The sequence below is a fragment of the Chanos chanos genome, chromosome 8 (assembly GCF_902362185.1).
Source record: "Chanos chanos chromosome 8, fChaCha1.1, whole genome shotgun sequence".
Taxonomy (NCBI): Eukaryota; Metazoa; Chordata; class Actinopteri; order Gonorynchiformes; family Chanidae; genus Chanos; species Chanos chanos.
In genome coordinates, this window is record NC_044502.1 from 38,588,691 (window position 1) to 38,606,592 (window position 17,902).

The 17,902-nt window shown below is 42.1% G+C and overlaps 1 protein-coding gene across 2 annotated transcripts in view; it reads left to right on the forward strand.

The window, feature by feature from the left end:
• Positions 1–17,902, forward strand: part of dyrk1b (dual-specificity tyrosine-(Y)-phosphorylation regulated kinase 1B) — a 36,240-nt gene that overhangs the window by 7,841 nt on the left and 10,497 nt on the right. Inside the window, exon 1 of one of the 2 annotated variants that reach the window (XM_030781391.1) lies at positions 10,431–10,932. The exons of the other annotated variant lie outside the window; for it this stretch is intronic. Coding sequence (XP_030637251.1) covers positions 10,791–10,932 — 142 coding nt within the window. The 5' untranslated portion in view covers positions 10,431–10,790. Of the gene's footprint in view, positions 1–10,430; positions 10,933–17,902 lie in introns of those variants that run through there. 2 annotated transcript variants of the gene reach the window in all.

Below are 17,902 nucleotides of genomic sequence, written 5' to 3' on the forward strand. Positions count from 1 at the left end.
TGAAACCTGCGCGGCGAGAGATAATTAGGGGCTTGCTTGTCAAGACATCCTTGTGTGGAGGGAGGGAGGGAGGGGGTACCTCTTAGACATTTGCCCATAAAACTTACCCTCTCAAGTAAATCAGCATCCATTACAGACTCTGCAGATATTCCCCTGGGGGCACTTTGCCCCAACCCCCCCCCATCATCTTAAGCCACATGAGATCACGGGAAGATGTCGCTACCAAACGCGGAAGATGAGTAGGAAGAGGTGAGGTCGATAACCTGGAAACTCCAGGAAGCTATGGTTGGAAATCTCAAGCCCCAAGGGTATGGAGGGTGGGATACAGGAGGTGGTGGGGAGGGTGGGATACGGGAGGGGGGGGGGGGTTGGTTTACTTGCCCCCTCCGGCTGGTCTACCCATAGACAACGCCCAGCACTTTACCCGGATTAGCCTAGATAAACCCTTACTGCATAAATGGGTTCCACAAATTGTAAGTGGCTTTGGATTAAAAGTGTCAGCCAAATGAATTCATTAGCTAGCTTGTCTGTCTGTCTGCTCAATTGCCTGAATGCAAGTGGCCATCCACAGGCGGGTGGGTGGTGCATCTGCAGGCCACTACCTGTGCGTCAGCACCTGAGTATATGTTTCACAGTGTGTCATGTGTCTCTGCTGGAATATACATATATATGTCTCTCAAGGTTTCGCTAACTGTGTGTGTGTGTGTGTGTGTGTGTGTGTGCGCGTGCATGCGTGCATATATGTGTGTGTATGTGTGTGTGTATGCATGCACGCATGCGTGCGGGCATATGTGCGTGTGTGTATGCGTGTGTGCGTGTATATATGTGCGAAAAGCCCTGTTGTCACTGTGGGAGTGTGAGACAGTTGCGTGCATTGACTGTGACAGCCAAAGTGCCTGTCTGTGTGCCTGCATGCCTGCACATACCCCTTGCCAGCCTCCATGCCAGCTCTAAGCTGGCACAGCAAGAATTAAATAGCCAGAGCTTCTAGAGATTATGGATGGCTTAACAGAAGCTTAATCACATCGTATGCGTAGTATAGGAGGAATGGGAAGGGAACAGTGACTGAGGAAAAAAAAAAGGAGAGAGAGAAAGAGATGGAGATAGGTTGCCGTGGACTTTAATGTTGAAGACAGAAGAAAAAGAAAGTGTTTCATGAAAAAGAATGATCCTGATGATTTTTGTATTCTCCTTAGGTGTCTGTCTTAATGTTATGTGATTGGATGTTTGGCTGCACCTGGAATTATTCAGTTGGACTGTGTTTCCTTTGTTGGGACTACCTGTAGGATTACTAGCAGAGAACACTTGACTTGCAGAAGATTGTTAAGTACTTCCAGGTCATGATAGGTGATAGTGCCTTCCAAAAATTCCACCAGCTGCAAGGTCAAAAGGTTGTTCATTGTAGACAGGTGAGAGGGAGATTACGTTGAGTTTTAGATTCTTGGTCCTCAGGACAATGATGTACAGTTTTTCAGCTTTTGTTGTCTGTTCTAAAGGATCCTGCTTGAGATTTTTTCGTTTTTGGGTGGGGGTGGGGGTCGGGGGCACAATAAAATATTCAAGGATGTTTATCCCTGAGCATATATAAAAGAGCGGAGAGATTTTGTCATGTGGATGACTGGCGTTTTGGACAGTTTTCTGTTGAAAATGCTTGTACTAACTACCGGTAAAGGCAAGTGTATGTTATAATGTCTTTTAGTATGAAAAATAGAATTTGAAAAATTAATATGTACTGTTATTTTCCGACTCTGAAAAACCACGTTAGTGTGACTTGTGAAAGTTTAACATTATAAGTTAAAATCCATCACAGTGTTTCGACAGCTCAGGAGTTTAAATGCTGCGTAAGCTGAAAGTTGCAAATGAGATATTGGGTTATAGGCATTTAAGGTATAAAAAATATTGTGAAGACTTTTTATTTCAGGGAGGGGCCATTGCAGATGATAAGAGAGACATCACCTGTCTCATATCTTTGTGTCAATGTCTCTTAATATGAACCCAGATCGAGTTGCAAGAGGATGGCTGTGTTGCCTAACAGGCACCTTAGCAAAAATGACAAGGTACCCCATAATGTTGACTCATCAGTCTACATCTTATCTGTAAATTCTTATTAGAAGACATTTCAAAGGGTCACACACCAAATCATTATGAATTTCATCAAATTCACACTTTAATTTAATCAAATCCACATTTTAATTTACGCATTTCTTGCCTTGTTGCAAAACAACACTTGTGTCTTCACACTGCACTATGTCGCAGCTTTGACTTTAGTTTGAAATACCAGCATATGTACATATATACTATATATGTAAAAAAAAAAAAAATAATAATAATAATAATTTTCTTCAGCAGTGGTCCACTTTTTAGATATAATGTGAATTTTATTCTGGCCAGATGCCAGCTACTTCACAGTTTTGTTTAGCTTTCCTTTGTTTTGGGCATGGGGGGGGGGGGTGTTAGTCTTAGTTTTTGTCTCGGGTTTTTGTTTGTCTTGTTTTTTGTGTATGGTTTTATGTTTGTTTGTTTGTTTTTTTGTTTTATTTTTTTGGAGGGGTGTCTGAAGTTGGTGGGTTTTTTTTTTGTTTTGTTTTTTTTTAAGTAATTTGTTATTGACTGTGTACCTCCTGCCTTCCCCATTCAGTCCTCCTTGGTGATAGGCAAGGTAACTGAAAGAGGCCCATTCACCTGTGTATCTGAAATTATGATGCAAGTTTATACTTCATCTAATTAATGAAACAAATACCTTGTTTGAAATTGTTTGCTAGCTTGCCCAAACTGCTGTTAGTTGGGTACAGTAGCCTAAGTGTTTATGAACCAGGTTACTCTTATAAACAGATCGCTGATGTAATCTAAAGGGCAAAGATATGTTTGGACTGATTAGAATTGCCTTTTTTAAAAAAATTTTTACGTGTTTGTCCTCAGGCAACTCCAGTGGTATTATTCTGATTAAAGCGTTACATCACATCCTCAGTGTTCAATTAAGTGCACCTTCACCAAAGCCCAGGTCTGGATTTTGGTTTTGACTTGTTTGTTGTAAAATATTGTGGCCATATATGCCGACTTACAGTTCACGTCACAAATGGATCAGAATCAGACAAACAGTTGCATTTAGGGAACTGTTAATTTTGAGTCGAAGGTTTGGTTTATGGTTATTGTCTCCAGTTTAAATTGACACTTACATGTGAATAAGTGTTTACCTAGACTTATTTGCCTTGTACAATTTCTCCAACCTTTTAAAAACAAAGATGAATTGCATGATTAATTCAGGGTGGGTTTTTTTTTTCTTGGCTTTTAAATTAAATCACCCAGCTGCACTGTGTCTGCTCTTCCCTCTCAAATTCCTCTGGCAGTGGGCCCAGAGCTGCTTACCTGCATTCTGCATTAGACACTGTTTCATGATTAGTGTTAATCTGAACAGGCACCTTTCTCCTTCCTCTTTGCCTTAGAATTGACTGCACACAGGTTGGGTGCAGTAAGTGTTTTAGCCACTGGGGGCAGCAGAGTAAGGTCCACCAGGCACTCTTCAATTATCACAACCTTTGACATGCACATCATACACTGGTGATCTACTGCACCAGTTACAGTCTAAGACCTAGTTAGTCTAGCAATGTCAATGGATATTTCAGTTTTAGTGAGAAAGATTTTCTTCCTTGTTTTGTTAAATGATTTTGTGATATCATCCAAAAACAAAAGGAGCAGATCGATCTTTTCGCTTGCGAGTGTCTCACCTGGGGTATTGCCAGTGACAAATGTTGAAATAACCCCCAATGGTAACCTCGTCACACTGTAAACTTTCTCTGGCCCCTTAAGAACAACAAAATGTTCGCCCCTAATTATGGACCATTATAGCATCTAGAAATACTTGAGTGGATGCACAATCAATCAGTGTACTGTCTTGCCTGTATTGCTTACAGAAAAATTGCACACTTGAAAAATTGTGACACTGATGTGACTTGGGCGACAGCGACACCACTGTCTCTTGCAACGTCTGTCTCTCTATCGGTTAGAGAGGATGTGTGGTTTTCAGGTGAAAGGTCGTGCTGCGGGAGGGAGGGAGGGAGGGAGAGGGGGAGAGCCTCATCAGGGATTAACAGTAGGGATTCTCCTGTGTCTCTCTCGACGAAAGGGTCAAGCATAATAGCACCAACACGTGTGGACTAATAAATGAAAGCGCTCTCTTTCTTTGTCCTACAGACACACAGATGTTATTTGATATACCCTTTGCATGACACACTCACTGCAGTTTTGCCCTCTTACATGTTTACTGTGATTCATACAAACTGATCCATGTAAGATTTTTGATGGCTTTGAGGTGTATTACTTAGACCTTTTTTTTTTTAACAGCTAAGAATGGGAAATAATAGTGATGGTTGATTTAATGAAAATCTACAGGCTTACAAAGCATGAGCATCAGCAGCAGTCGCCCCACAAGCACAAAGTCTTTCGGGGGCTTTCTGTTTTTCGTTGCCTAATGTTATTCTCTAATGTTAGCAGTGTTGCCTCTATGTCAGGCACCTCCAGGGATCGTTTCTACACCCGTGCTTGCTTGGAACCTCTCGCAACCTATTTATGGATGAAACTTCAAACTTGTGTCATGTTAAACTTGACACTGCCTGCTCCCGAGTTTCTTGGCAGAACTTACATGGCATTAGCAACATTGTGCCATTTTTGTCACTTGTAACTTCAAACTTTAGTGTACAATATATAGCCTATGCTAAGAAACATAACATGAGCAATTTGATGACCCCACCCCTAACCCCCTCTTTTTTTTTTGTACCTTGGCTCATGAGCCCATCTCTAATGGCATGCGCTGTGTCTGTTTAGTAAACTTACTCATTCCCACGGTATTGTTTCCTAGCCATCCACTAGACCATCACAGAGACATACTGCAAGAGGGGATTCAAAATCAGTGCAGATGATTTGTTTGATACGAACACGTTTAATCTGGGATCAGTTTTTCTTTACCTTAAAGAGCCATTGTGTTAAAAGGCTACCAGGAACAATACAAAAGGGCTGCTGGGAGAAAAAAAAAACATAGCATTTTCAGTATAGTTTGTATGAGCCTTTTCAGAGTTTGGTGCATGTTTGGAAGATGTTGTGTATCCATTAGACTATGTGTCCCTTTAAGTGGCCTTTGTGAGTTTGGATGTGTTTAACAGTATTTTTTCTGTTTCTTGGGGAGGGGGGGGGGGGGTTCTCCCCCTCTTTGTTAGACCTGAAAGTTTTAAATGTGATGGCATCAATTGGTAATCAAAGCTGTAAGGGGTGTGTTTTGGAACTGCCTATGCCCTTATCTCCACTTGTTTTTAAAGTTCCTTCCATAACTGGCTTGTTTTGTCATTGTACCCTTTGCTAACAGGAAAGGATGGGGTCAGGAGCAGGGTAACACTTAAGGTGGCTATTTTGAATATTTCGGCTGTGGAGGGTCAAATGGCGCCATGTAACTTAAGTTGTAAAGATTTAACTGTTGTCGAACAGGCGGCTGGTCATTTTAAAGTGTCGGCTGTGAGAGCCATGATGTATATTTGGCCGTTCTGCCTGTAGATACGGGGGATGAAAATAAAGCACAGAAGTGCATATCTGTTCTGTAATGTTGGAAGAGAGACAATTCCCCGTCTAAAGCTCTCGCAGGAAAAAGTGTTTGTCTTTCTGAAAACATAGGTGAAATCATAGGAATCTGCTCTTAGGAAAAAAAAAATCTGCCAGCTTTTGCCGAGTTGAAACACAGCCCCAGCAACCTCCCCGCAGTGTAATTGTAATTCGCTGCTGTGTTACCCCGCCGTTCTTTTTGCGCTCGCTAGCTTCTTCACTGAAGTTCGACTACCGTATCTTCCCACTGCATCATGTTTACCTAGCAACACGCATCACCCGCTGACGGCCCTCCCATTGGTCATTTCAAAACGCACCCGGGACCAATGGCAGAGCTGTTACCATGGTACAATGTGTAGTTGCCGGGTGGAATTTTGCTGCAAGGCACGTGAGTCCCGGAATCTTCGCCTTGCGTTTTTAATCTCGGGTGTCTGGGAGCTTTGCAAACGTGATTTATTGAAACCGAGTCACATTCCCTCTCGAGAACCAGCTCACATATATATGTAGACATTTATCTGTACATTTGTGCGTATACAATCAAAATGGTGTAATGACTCATAAGAGGGCTGCAGCAGCTTTGTCACAAGGGGTGCGCGCTGTAGTTAGGCTCGAAAGGGAAAAATGTTGGAAGAGTTTGATTGTTAGAGAGCCTATTTTATTCTCACACTTTTAAAATATTTTAAAGCTATAGGGAGCGTACGTTAAAGGACACATTTAGTCGTTAATTGCTATAACTCATGTCATCCGTGTGTGTGTTTTTTAAATTATAATTGATTAAAAATGTCGCCGATTACTTATCAAAGTGCTTGTGTCATTGTGTCATTTGTACACCAGTCATGACAAGTAGTTTGGAGCAGAGCTAAATATAATTAAATTTTATTTTGTTCAGCCCATTGTCCAAATTACAAATTGACGTGTCGGGTGTGTCTCTCCCCCCCGCCCCCCCAGCAAGCTTATCAACACCTTTAAGCATGCTCTTTGACCCACAAAGTACAACTGGAATTTGCGAATCTGTCTGATCAGGTTGGCATTTAAACCCTTAACATAATCGGTGTTTGTAATTGTTTTGCTGCCTTTGCTATCCTGGCATGTTTTCAGAAAGAGACTTCTCACCGACTAAGATTTGCATGACGACAGCAGATGACTCTGGCACAAGGGGCGATTTTTTTCTCTCTTCGTGGGGAAACACGCATGTACTGGATACGGTGAAACTTGAATGACGGCATGGCTAGTTTTTTTTTTTTTTTAGCGTATTTCAACCCAGTTTTTCTAGTTGGGTCTTGTTGAAGAGTAAAAGAAACGATATGGCCAACATAAACACGCAGAAGTCCTCTTTAAGCAATATATATATATATATATGGCTAATATATTTAACCCGCGTCCTAAAATGACAAAGTTATTTTAGAGGCGTTAATGCACTATCCATAGTTTGGGTTTTTTTTCCCTCCCTCCCCAAGGTTTGTTTAATGCAGTTCCCGCACATGTAATTAAGTTATATTTTATGTTAAACACGTTTGTTTACCACAAATAAACTTGAAAGTTTAAGTGTTTGTTACATCTTGTTGGCAGAAATCTTGTGTGCGAACGGTTTATTGGATTGTTTTTCGTGATTGTATTTAACACAAACTCATGTTGAAGTGGCATCGTGAAAGTTTACTTCTCCCATTATATAAACTGTCATTCAGCATTGACTAGCTAATGAAGAGATTGTGCTTTCTGGTGTGAAGTTTATGTTGTCTACTTGCTTATGGGACAGTTCTGTTTCATGTGCAACATAGGGAGTGTTCATGTATATGTTGAATATTCATTCGTCCCGTGGTGGGAGTTAATTATACTATTCAGTTTGTCACTCTTGACCTGAACATGTACAAAAAGTTAAGTGCTAGTAAAAGTTGTGACGTGCTCGAACTACGGCCAGCTAATTGTTTCTTGATAGTCCTGGAATGCAGAGCTCATTGATCTCTATTTTGTTTTTAATTATGTTATAGTGTGAGTAGCTTAAAATATTTAAACGGAGTTTGTCTACAGTCAAGAGGACTTTGGACTTCAGTCTCCTTTCATATGTGTTCGTGTGAATTCACCTGCAACCTCTTTCTTACTTTTTCATGTTATCTTGCCCCCCTCCCCTATCAATCTACCTGGTCTTTTTTGCCATTTCCGCGGGCACGTCATTCTGCCTCCGCGGTGCGTTTGGAGACAACAAGGAGCTAGGGGGACAGGGCAGTCTCTTGCCTTTTCTCCGCCTACCTACCCAAGTTGACCAATTCAAGCAGCCAGAGGGACCTTGTCTGACCAATCGCGCACAAGCTGCCATGGCGTCGGATAGCAACAGAGCCTACGAACGCGCATACAGGGGGTGGAGAAAGTAATGTTCGCGGACGCGCGATTGGGGTGTTGGGGGGAGGGCTGACGAGGAGAGCAATGAGAGGAAGTGAAGGTCTGTTGGTGTGCGCGCTTTAGCACAGAAAAGTTCCAAATAAACTTTAAGGACAGGGCGAAAAGGAAACAAACTTAATAATAGATTGCATTTAATTCTCTTCATCGCAAACAGTTGAGTTAATGACGTTTGAACTGTGCATCGACTACCGTCTCACTGAAACTGAATACAAATTTTGAGAGAAACGATATTTCATCCTGTTTCGTCCACACTTGTCCTGTTGTCTAACTGACTGACAAGCTCATATCAAACGACGTTGCCGTTTGACTTAAATTTGACTGCTTACGAAAGAATAAAAAACACTGATAATTTAAGGAAAGGACATTTTGGCTTTGTGTAAATGCACATACATGACTGGCCTTGAGTGTAGACTAGATCTTACCTTATGGTCTATATATATGTACAGTGTGTATATCTATATCTGCCGAGTTACTATAAATGGAGAGAAGCAGGTTGGTGGCGCTACTACGTGAGGAAGGGGGAAGCGAATTATATTGCAGTTCGTAGTTAACTTCAAATGATTTCAAGTTAGTTAAACAATATGTGAAAAGCTAATGTTCGTGCGTCATCTTCTTTATACTTATTCCGTGGCTGTCAACGTACTCCTTTTGCTGGAGGTGTTAAAACATTGATGTGCGAGGAGATGCGTCAACTAGGCTGTTGTACGGAGTGGATCTCGGATGTGCCCCCCTGCGTTTGAGTTGCTGTTGGAACAATCCTCTTCGCAGGGTGTGGATCCAGAGCCGGCCAGAGAGCCAAGACAACAAGGAGTAATAACGGGAACGGGGCGAATATGACTTAAAGCTGGCTGGGACGGAAACTATTTCCGTGGATAAAATTCCTACGAGAGGCAAAACTGAGAGGACGAATACGTGCATACTAAGTCTGGATTGAAATAAATTCAAAAGCGAGGGAAGAGCGACAAGCGAGTTGAGTTCTGCGCGGAAGCTCCAGACAAACTGGCAGAGAATATACTGCGGTGACTGGGGAATGGAAGTGGCAGAGCAAACTGTCTTCTTGTTTTTGTTTACTCAGAACGACAGCAGTACTATTATTTGGTTTTAAGCAGACCGTGATATCATTGTGTGACTGTGTGGATCGCTGAAAATGATCTTTAAAGTGATGCGCGTCAGTTAAACTAAAATTAGTTTGAGACGTCGCTGCAGCTCCTATACATTATTGGAGAAGCACACTAATTGGGAGTACCAACAGTTGCACTCTGAGCTGATGTAAACTGCCACTGCTCTTTCCTGTTTTACGAAAAACTTGGATGTGGATCTTGCGGATTTGCCGTGAATTCTCAAAGCTAGCACAAAGTAAAGCGCTGCTTCATCTGAATGGAGTGACGGAACTGCGTATTAATTTTTTTTGTTCAAGCAGAGAAATAGGGATAGTATTAAACTCGTTATTCTGAACCAAGCTTTTTTAAAGACTGTGGAGGAGCCCTCTCGGCAATCGGCAGCGTTTGTGCCTGTATAAAGTTCAGTTGCACTTCAGCACTTTGCCTGATCTTTTTTTTTTCTCCTTGCATGCACGTGTCCATTTCCTTTTCATTCGAAAGACAACATTTATCACAACCTGTACGTTGTTGTCACTCGTGTTTTGAGCTCCTTGCCCCCTCCTTCTCCCTGCCAGCGCGCCTAAGGTTGCCTGTTGACATCTGCGGACTTCGCTAGTTCCGTCTGAGGGGGAAGGGTAGTTTTATCGCGTTCTGTCCCAAAAAGGAAGAACTGTCAAAGTTATTATTTTTCCTGTTTCATTTGGATGTCATTTTTTCCGGTTTGAATCTTCTGATCAGGATTAACCAACAAGGTTATACACTAAGGGAAGAAACAGCGCGTTACAGGGTTGTTGCCACGTACCTGCCTTTTTGACTGGTTAGTTCACTGTAGGATACTTAGACGGAATCTAAGAAGGCTCTGCTATTTTTAGTGAGAGTGATGGGGTAAATGGTGTTGGAAATTGAGACCCCCCCACCCCCCACCCCAGCCTACCATCACTTCCAGGTTTAGCTCCGGTTCTCTTGTCAGCTGCTGAATTATCTGGACTGGAAAATTCAAGCGGGGGTCCTGTCTGAACAAGGATCTTAGTCATATACCACTATTAACTTTAGTTTCACTAGCTTTTTGTGTTTGACTGGAATGATTTTTTTTTTCGAATCGCAGGACAATGATCCTATCTACCATACTTGCAAAAAAACTTGAGTAACCAAATAACTTCACCCCAATATAAACAGAGAAGAATATAAAAATATATTAAATATATATATATATATATATATCTATAACAGAGAGTATATCTATAAATATATAGCAGATACATAGTTTGAATAAGTATATTTTTACGCCTAAATTGAGCATTGTTGCCTGAAACCCAATCCATTGCCTTAGATAAATATAGTAATAAAGGGAATAGCAAGGACAGATGTGAGACTGTATTAGAAACAAATGAATGGTGCCTTTTTTGTTCGTCAGTTCCTTCTGTCTCAAAGATTCAGGATTTCATAAGTAACTGAAAAATATTTTTGTGGTAAACCCAAGTCAAACCCTCACCTATATCCTGCCTTTGTGGTTCACGCTTGAGTTTATTACCATTGGATGTACTGTGCTCCATTGAAGAATTTCTGAAGATATACTATGTATCAAGGAATTGTTTGTGCTTGATGTGTCCACACTTTTTTTCCAAAGTTATTTTTGGGATCCACAATTAAATAAACTTGACTGACTTAATTCCTGGGATTCTACGGCTAAACAGAAAAGCCTTTCCGATGGTGATCACTTCGACAGTGGAGGAGAAGCCGCAGCCTTCCAACAGAATGGTGGCAAATCTGCCAACCGAATCCTGGATTGATAACCCAGATCAGAATCGGTACTTAGCACAGTCACACCTGCTTCGGAAGCCATCAAGAAGTTAGTATAACATCTTTTGCACCCACCACAGAAAAAAAAAAAACCTCAAATCACACGTGTTAATGATGTTTTGCGTAAAGTCGACAAGTTAAATGTTTAGTTTTACAAAAGTTGTAAGTCACAAATGTCAATCTCAATGTTTTGTGCCATCCTGCCCATTCTCCTGAGATGGCTATGATGTGTACTGTAGAGCCTAATGCTACTCAGCTGACATGTTACCTGTCTGAGTTGTTGTGGAGCGGTGCCTCATTGGTCAGAAGTTTGATCGGTGTGACTTTAGGATCATATGTCGTCCTGGGAGAGGGGTCCCAGGTCCGCTAAAAGTCCACCGTTACAGCTGTGTAGAAATCTCTGGCTTCAAAAAAAAGACTATAGATAGGACTTCATTTGATCACTGGGTGATCTGGAGTGAAAACGAAACTATCGTTGCTTAACCGCGCTTCTGATTTGTAAAGTAATCTTCCGGTTAATCAAATGTTTGATGTAGTGATATAAATTCAGACAATTTGAAGTTTGTCCCCCCCAACCCCCCCGTCTCTGGTGCCACTTATGTTTATGTCTCTTGTGCTTAAGCATGCATCACTCTCAGACTCTCTCAAACCCATGAACATCAACAAAACAACGTGCTGTCGTAGTTGTAAAAAAAAAAAAAAAAAGAGAGAGCGTTATAGTAATGACGTAACGGTTACTAGGGGAGGTGAGGATGAGGATTTCGGGGAAAGACCTAGCGATGCTTTCAAATGTGTACTTATACATCCAGAGTTTAAACAGCGTTAACGTTGATTACTTTTTAAAAATATGACCTGCTTTCGTGAGTTTTTACCACTGTCCAAGGGTATTTGAAGGTGGACCATCTGAGAAAGGTAACACTGGATGTGAATCAGTCATGACAGAAAAAATCTTTTCTGTTACCAGTTTTAATTCTCGGTGCACCTTATATTCTAAAATCAATATTTATTGATAATTTGTTTTGTGTCGGCTGCGAAGGTCCTAGAACAGGTAGTCCAGGGGTTAATTCCATGCCGTGGCTACTCTTGGACCGGACGTGGATTAGCCAATTCGTTGACACACTACAGAGACTCCCGTGGACCACAGTTCCTTTTCCCACCATTGTCTTGGTGCTACTCGTCCAAACAATCGTGGGAATGGAGCTCGATTGATCTCAAGTCGGGTTGTCTCTGTGTGTGTTTGTGTGCATGTGCAGATATGTTGTATGTTTCCAGGCTGTTGAGTTCGTGAGTATGATGCAGTTTACGGCGATCGCCCTGTTGCTGGCAGTCCAAGAGATGCAGTACAATGCTGCACAGTCCTTGCAGAACAGTGTGTACTGTATCAGTGTTACAAAACAACTTCTCTCGATTTGTCACTCAAAACTCCTGTTTCCCATAGGGCTCTGACCAAGTCCAGCATTTTGAACTTGAGGAAAGAGGGGAAGGTAATTGTTTCGTCATTTTAGTTCAGTGTTTTAGTATTTGTCAGGAACTTCTTTTTTTTATCCTTCATAGCACTTATTTTATCCAATTTAGTTCTCAAGCACAGTTCTACATGTTCTTAGATGGTGGACCCATGTACCATTGGAGTTAGTAAAATCTGTTGTCTTAAACAAAGATTAGCATTCAATCACAGCATCAGGTGATAACTGAATAATGGCACATTACCATTCTAACAGTTTTATTGAAAGCAAATTTTGAGAGTACTTGGTTGTGAGTTGTGTTAAATTTACATTTAATGTACATTTTCAACACTAACTATGTATGCAAAGGTAAAGTAGAGCTTTTATAAGTAATCAACCCAGAATGCACCGAACACCGAAAAACTGGCAGCCTGAACGTAAAGACCATAAAGGAGCAGGAGATGAGAAGAACCTGTTGAACATGAATTCGTGCTCGGTTTTTTTTTTTCGTTAACGTGTTGATTGCTGCTTTCGTTTGTTATGTTCACAACAGAAAATATATGTTTTAATAGAGAAACAGGTGTCTTTTCTTGTGCATTCCAAGCTTTGTCGAGGTTTTTGGTTGCAGGTCGTAGCTTGTGAAGGTGAAATAATTCAATTAGTGGAGGTCTGGGAGTGGGGAAGTGTTGAGAAAAAGTAGGAGCTGGTTTCAAACTGCAAAAGACATCTGTGCTCCAGTTTGCATTATTATTATTATTATTATTGTTATTATTATTATTATTATTGACTGATATTTTGCCGTTTAAAGTGCTTCTTTATACAATCCTTCATAGGTTTATGCCATTGTTTCTTGTTCAGTTCAGGCATGGAATTAAGGGAGTCAATTATCCGTCAATCGTTAAGCTGCTTAATGCAGTTAAGATATAATTGCTTAATTGGACCATTTCAAGAAAGTTTCCAAACAAGCAATCTATACCTTCTGCAGACAGATGTCCTGGAGGCTTGACTCAGGACTGGCATTATCTGTGAAGCCCAAATCAAGTGGCCCAGAGTTTGCATTCTTTGTTCGTAATAGCCACCCCCCCCCCCCCCTTTTCAGTCTTGTCCACTGTTTCACTTTAGAGTCACCAGTGCCATATTGTCTTTCAGGGGTTTTGTTTGTTTGTTTTGTTTTTTAATTTTATTTTATTTATTCTTTTTTGAATAGCAAAATGGTAGGCAAAAAGTGGGACACACTAGATTAAAAAAAAACAAAAAAACAAAAACCAGAGATCTGCACACTTGTTGAATAGCTAGGTTATTGCTCTGCTTTCAACTGTATTTCAGCTTGCTTCAGACTCTTAACCAACCCACCCCACCCCACCCCCCCCTCTAAGCTCTAAATTGGATTGCAGGGTGGCTGAGGGCTGGGCTGTCTGTCTCTCCATCAGCCTGCTGTCCCATAGCCCGCTCACAGCCAGGCCTGCCCTGCAACTCCTCCACTGTAGGAGTCTGGGTCAGTCGAGATTTCCAAATGCCTTTGACAGAACATAGCAGTAGACACTGGCTGTGAGAAAAATAAATAAATAAAAAATTGACCCATCAACTCTTCTGACAGAACCCTCACTCAGGCTGGAAAGATTTGAAATTTTCGAAATGGAATGCCCCCCACCCCCATCTCTAAGCTCCCCGTGCACATTGCATGAGAGGATGGTGACACACGCATGCACACCCTGTTCACAGTCAGACTGTAGAGTCCAGAGCTCTTTGTTAGCAGTGTCATCCTTTATTGATGAAAATTTAGCCCATCACAGGTGCTAAGGAATGGTTGTAATAAACAATCGCAGTTTTAGTCTTTGCCTGGAGATTTGAATATCTTTTCAGCCGATTTCCCATTTATTTAGTGTATATGTTATTTATATCCTTGTATCCAGCTAACTTTTCTCCAGCTGTCTATTTTTGTCCTCCCAGCGTGTTGTATCCAGCACTATGTGTGCATAACTGACTTTTAGAGCCCTGAGTAACTGTCTTAAAGATAGAAATGTCAACCAGGTTCTATGAAAGTCGTCATGCTGAAGAGCCGCCTGCTCTCTCAATGCAGCACCCTCTCTCTGGACAGGTCGTGAATCAAGTCCGACACGCCAGATGTAACGACAGTTAAACATTCGTCCGAGTATTTATCTGAGATGCGTTGAGAAATTGGCAGGCTGTCACTCAACAACAGCAGAGAAGGGAAGCACGTTTTAGAGCCGCTACAATAACAAACCAAATCCTATCAGGTTAATGAATCTCTGTGTGTCGCTGGAGTTTGGACTGTGTGGGAGTGTGTGAAAGACATACCCACAACATTCACACAAACAACCCCGGCCCACTCTGTGCCCTTTGCCCCTCTCTTCTCTTCACTTTGATGATGTTTGTTTCCTGAACCAATTTACAGTCTAAAGGTGAAACACAAAAGAAGTTTTTCCCTCCTCGTTTTGCAGACTTCCACCGTCGCGATTACGTTAACGTTGAATCTCTGTTGTTCCGTTGTTGTTGTTGTTGTTGTTGCTGTTGCTGCTGTTGTTTTTGTTTCTCTTGTAGGAGCTTTTTTTTTTTTTTTTTTTTTTTTTTTTTTTTAGTGAAAGTGAAAGAAAGAAGTAATGCAAGTCAAGAATTTGTTTACATCCATAACAGCGGATGTCAACAACAGCTACCTAAATAAAGATTTCCTTTTGGCGTATTTTGTATCTAACTTAAAACTAGGCAGAATTTCCAGCTGTGGAAGAAGAAACTAGTATGGGGTTTATATCTAGCATGTGACTGGAGGACCTTCATACATGAGTTAAATGTTCATATGATTAGTCTCGTTCACAGACGGTCAAACACTTGCCCCCCCCCGTCCTTTTGATGACTAATTGGCAAAAACTGGATCGATGAATGAAATTTGAGGGAGAATCCAACCTGGAAGTCTGTGTCCTTTTTATCTAACTAATTCGTTCAGATCTGTGGGCAAGAGGACAAATATTTCTACAAGGCGGAAAAGAAATTTGACATACATTGTACTCATGCCTGATAACCTGTCACCTGTAGATTAGGGAACCATACGGAGATGAAAGTAGAATTTGGTAAGACTCTGTAGAGTTTACAGCATAGCTTTGAGGGAATTGAATGAACCACCCAACCAAATTCCTCTAGCATTTTGGCTTGTCGTAAGGCTTCAGTCGTATGTGTTTTGCAAAGAGAAGCTTAACTTCTCGCTAAGACAGGCATTCTAAATTTCGGGGAAAACATAACCCGTGAAAACTGAAATTCATTGGGTCCTTGCTTTCCCACCCACCTAGTTGTTTTTGCGGCAAGTCAAACCAAAACATGTTGTGTGGCGTACCTGCGTGACCAGAGCAGCAATCCAGCCCTGTTCATCCCATATCTCTTGGCAGACAAACAAACTCCCTGCTCTGCACCCCTCCTCCCTCTTGCCCCCCCCTCCCCTCCCCTGCTGTGTATTGCTCGCAGTGTCCACGCTGACACAGCCAGTTCCATCACGGAAAGCACATTAAACATTTAGAAACTCTTGCTTCCTTCTCCTATTCTCGTGTTAGGTCTCCGTTTCTCTCACTTTCATTCATTCTCGGACACACAAACACTCACACACACACACATATACACACGGTTCTGTCTCCACCCTGCATTCCTCTCTCAAAGAAAGTGAGCAAACAATGAACAGGTCTGCATCTCATAGCCCCCAGCTCTGCTAAACTGAACGATCAATCTTCCCCCCCCCTGTGACAGCGTCAACATCCTGCCCTGCGCCGTCAAGTGTGGCGCTTTACTCAAACGGAGCTCGATTAGCGCTGGTCAGTCCAGATTATCCAGGCTCGCGTGAATGCGAGCTCGCAGGTGCCCAGAGCTGCGAAGGTGCGCTCTCGCAGTGGGATGAGTGCGTAAGCTCCTTAAGCTCTGCAACTCGTGCTTAAACTCAAGGAGAAAGATGGGGACGTCTTAAAAGTTTGGTCCTTACAAATTATTGATGGAGAGTTGTCACTGCATCGAAACGGACAGCAACTAAAGCAAAACTCACAATAATAATAAGTGGTGAGCTCAGCAAGCATATGCTTTGTTAATTTTTGGATAAGCTGTCGTATAAAAACCCCAAAACATTTCATGTTTGAACACCACACAAGTGTTGCAATGTGCTGTCATTGGCCTAGTGTTATTGACAAAAGACTGATCACCAGAGGAGACTCTGAAAAGCACTCACAGTTACGTGAAGCTAAATCTCATATAAAAAAGTAAATATTGATTTAAGACTTCCGTAGTGGATCTTAGTAGCTTTCCTTTCTAAGCAGAGAAGGCTTTTCTCATGGTGTTTATTTTGTTGTTGGGGTTTTTTTTTGTTGTTGTTTTTTGTTTTTTTGGGAGGGTGGGGGTCCTCTTTCTTTGACTCGTTGAACTTGATTGGATGGGGGGTTTTTTTTGTTTTATTTTTAATATCATATCTGTGCTCTCGGTTTACTAGTGTCACTGTTTGAGACATCGACCCAGATGTCTTTTTATTAATAGCGTGGAGACTGACTCAGCTATGGGGGAAGGACTGTTTAAAGTTCACATTGAGATGGGATGGGCAGCCACTGTGGGGTTTAAGGGGTGATGATGATGTGGACAAAAAAAAGAAAAAAGATAAGAAAATCAGTAAGGAAGGAACCAAATGGTAAATCATCGAAGAGTTTGCCAAACTTAAGGAGTCCAGTAGTGACGTTGACTCCGTCATTAGCGCGAGTGGATGTTTTCTCCGGGTCGCGCTCTGATATTAAGGATTACGTCACTACGTTAGTAAGCTCCCCGAGCTGTAGGCTGCAGCTTCCTGACGGAGAAACGTGCTTCTACCCACTAAGTGGGCTTTCATTGTGTTGGACGGTGCTTGCGTGCATGTGCGCGTCGCTGCAGGGCTGGGGGGGGGGGGGGGCGGGGCAAGAGGCAGCAGCACCCAGACCTCATTCAGTTCCCCATGAATAAGCCACCTTCCTCCTCCTCCTCTTCTTCCTCCTCCACTTTTGACTCAGACTGCGAGACACTAGCATGGTGCGCGACACTTGCGACACATCGCAACATCACATACTCACACACACACTCACATATACACACACACACCTCTCGCAGCCAGACTGGTTTGGCAGTCAGTGTGTGGGTGGGCAAGAGGAAACGGAGGAAAGCAGGCACTCAAACAAATAAAGGACTCTGCTTCTGGCTCTACCGAGAGAGAGAGAGAGAGAGAGAAGAAGTGATGATATGAGGAAGTTGCTCCTTGTCAGGCCTCAGGGGAGGTGTTTTATGATTGCATGTGGTGTTCAGGGTCTTTTGTCATGCAGACAGTGGCCGTAAGTGGCTATGTGGTATTCCGTTAGTGGAGACCTCCATTTTGTTTGACTCTTGATACTTAGAAGGGGTGTCCTCCCATACCCCCCCCAGCCCCTCTACCACCTCTCATGACGAGCTTGCCAAGATGTCAGTAGCTTAGTGTTTTAGGATTGGCTGACCTAGTCAGAAATTCTTTCAAACATGTGATTATTAAAAATGGTGTCAGCTCAGCAGTGCAGACAGGAAGTGACCCGCACTGGG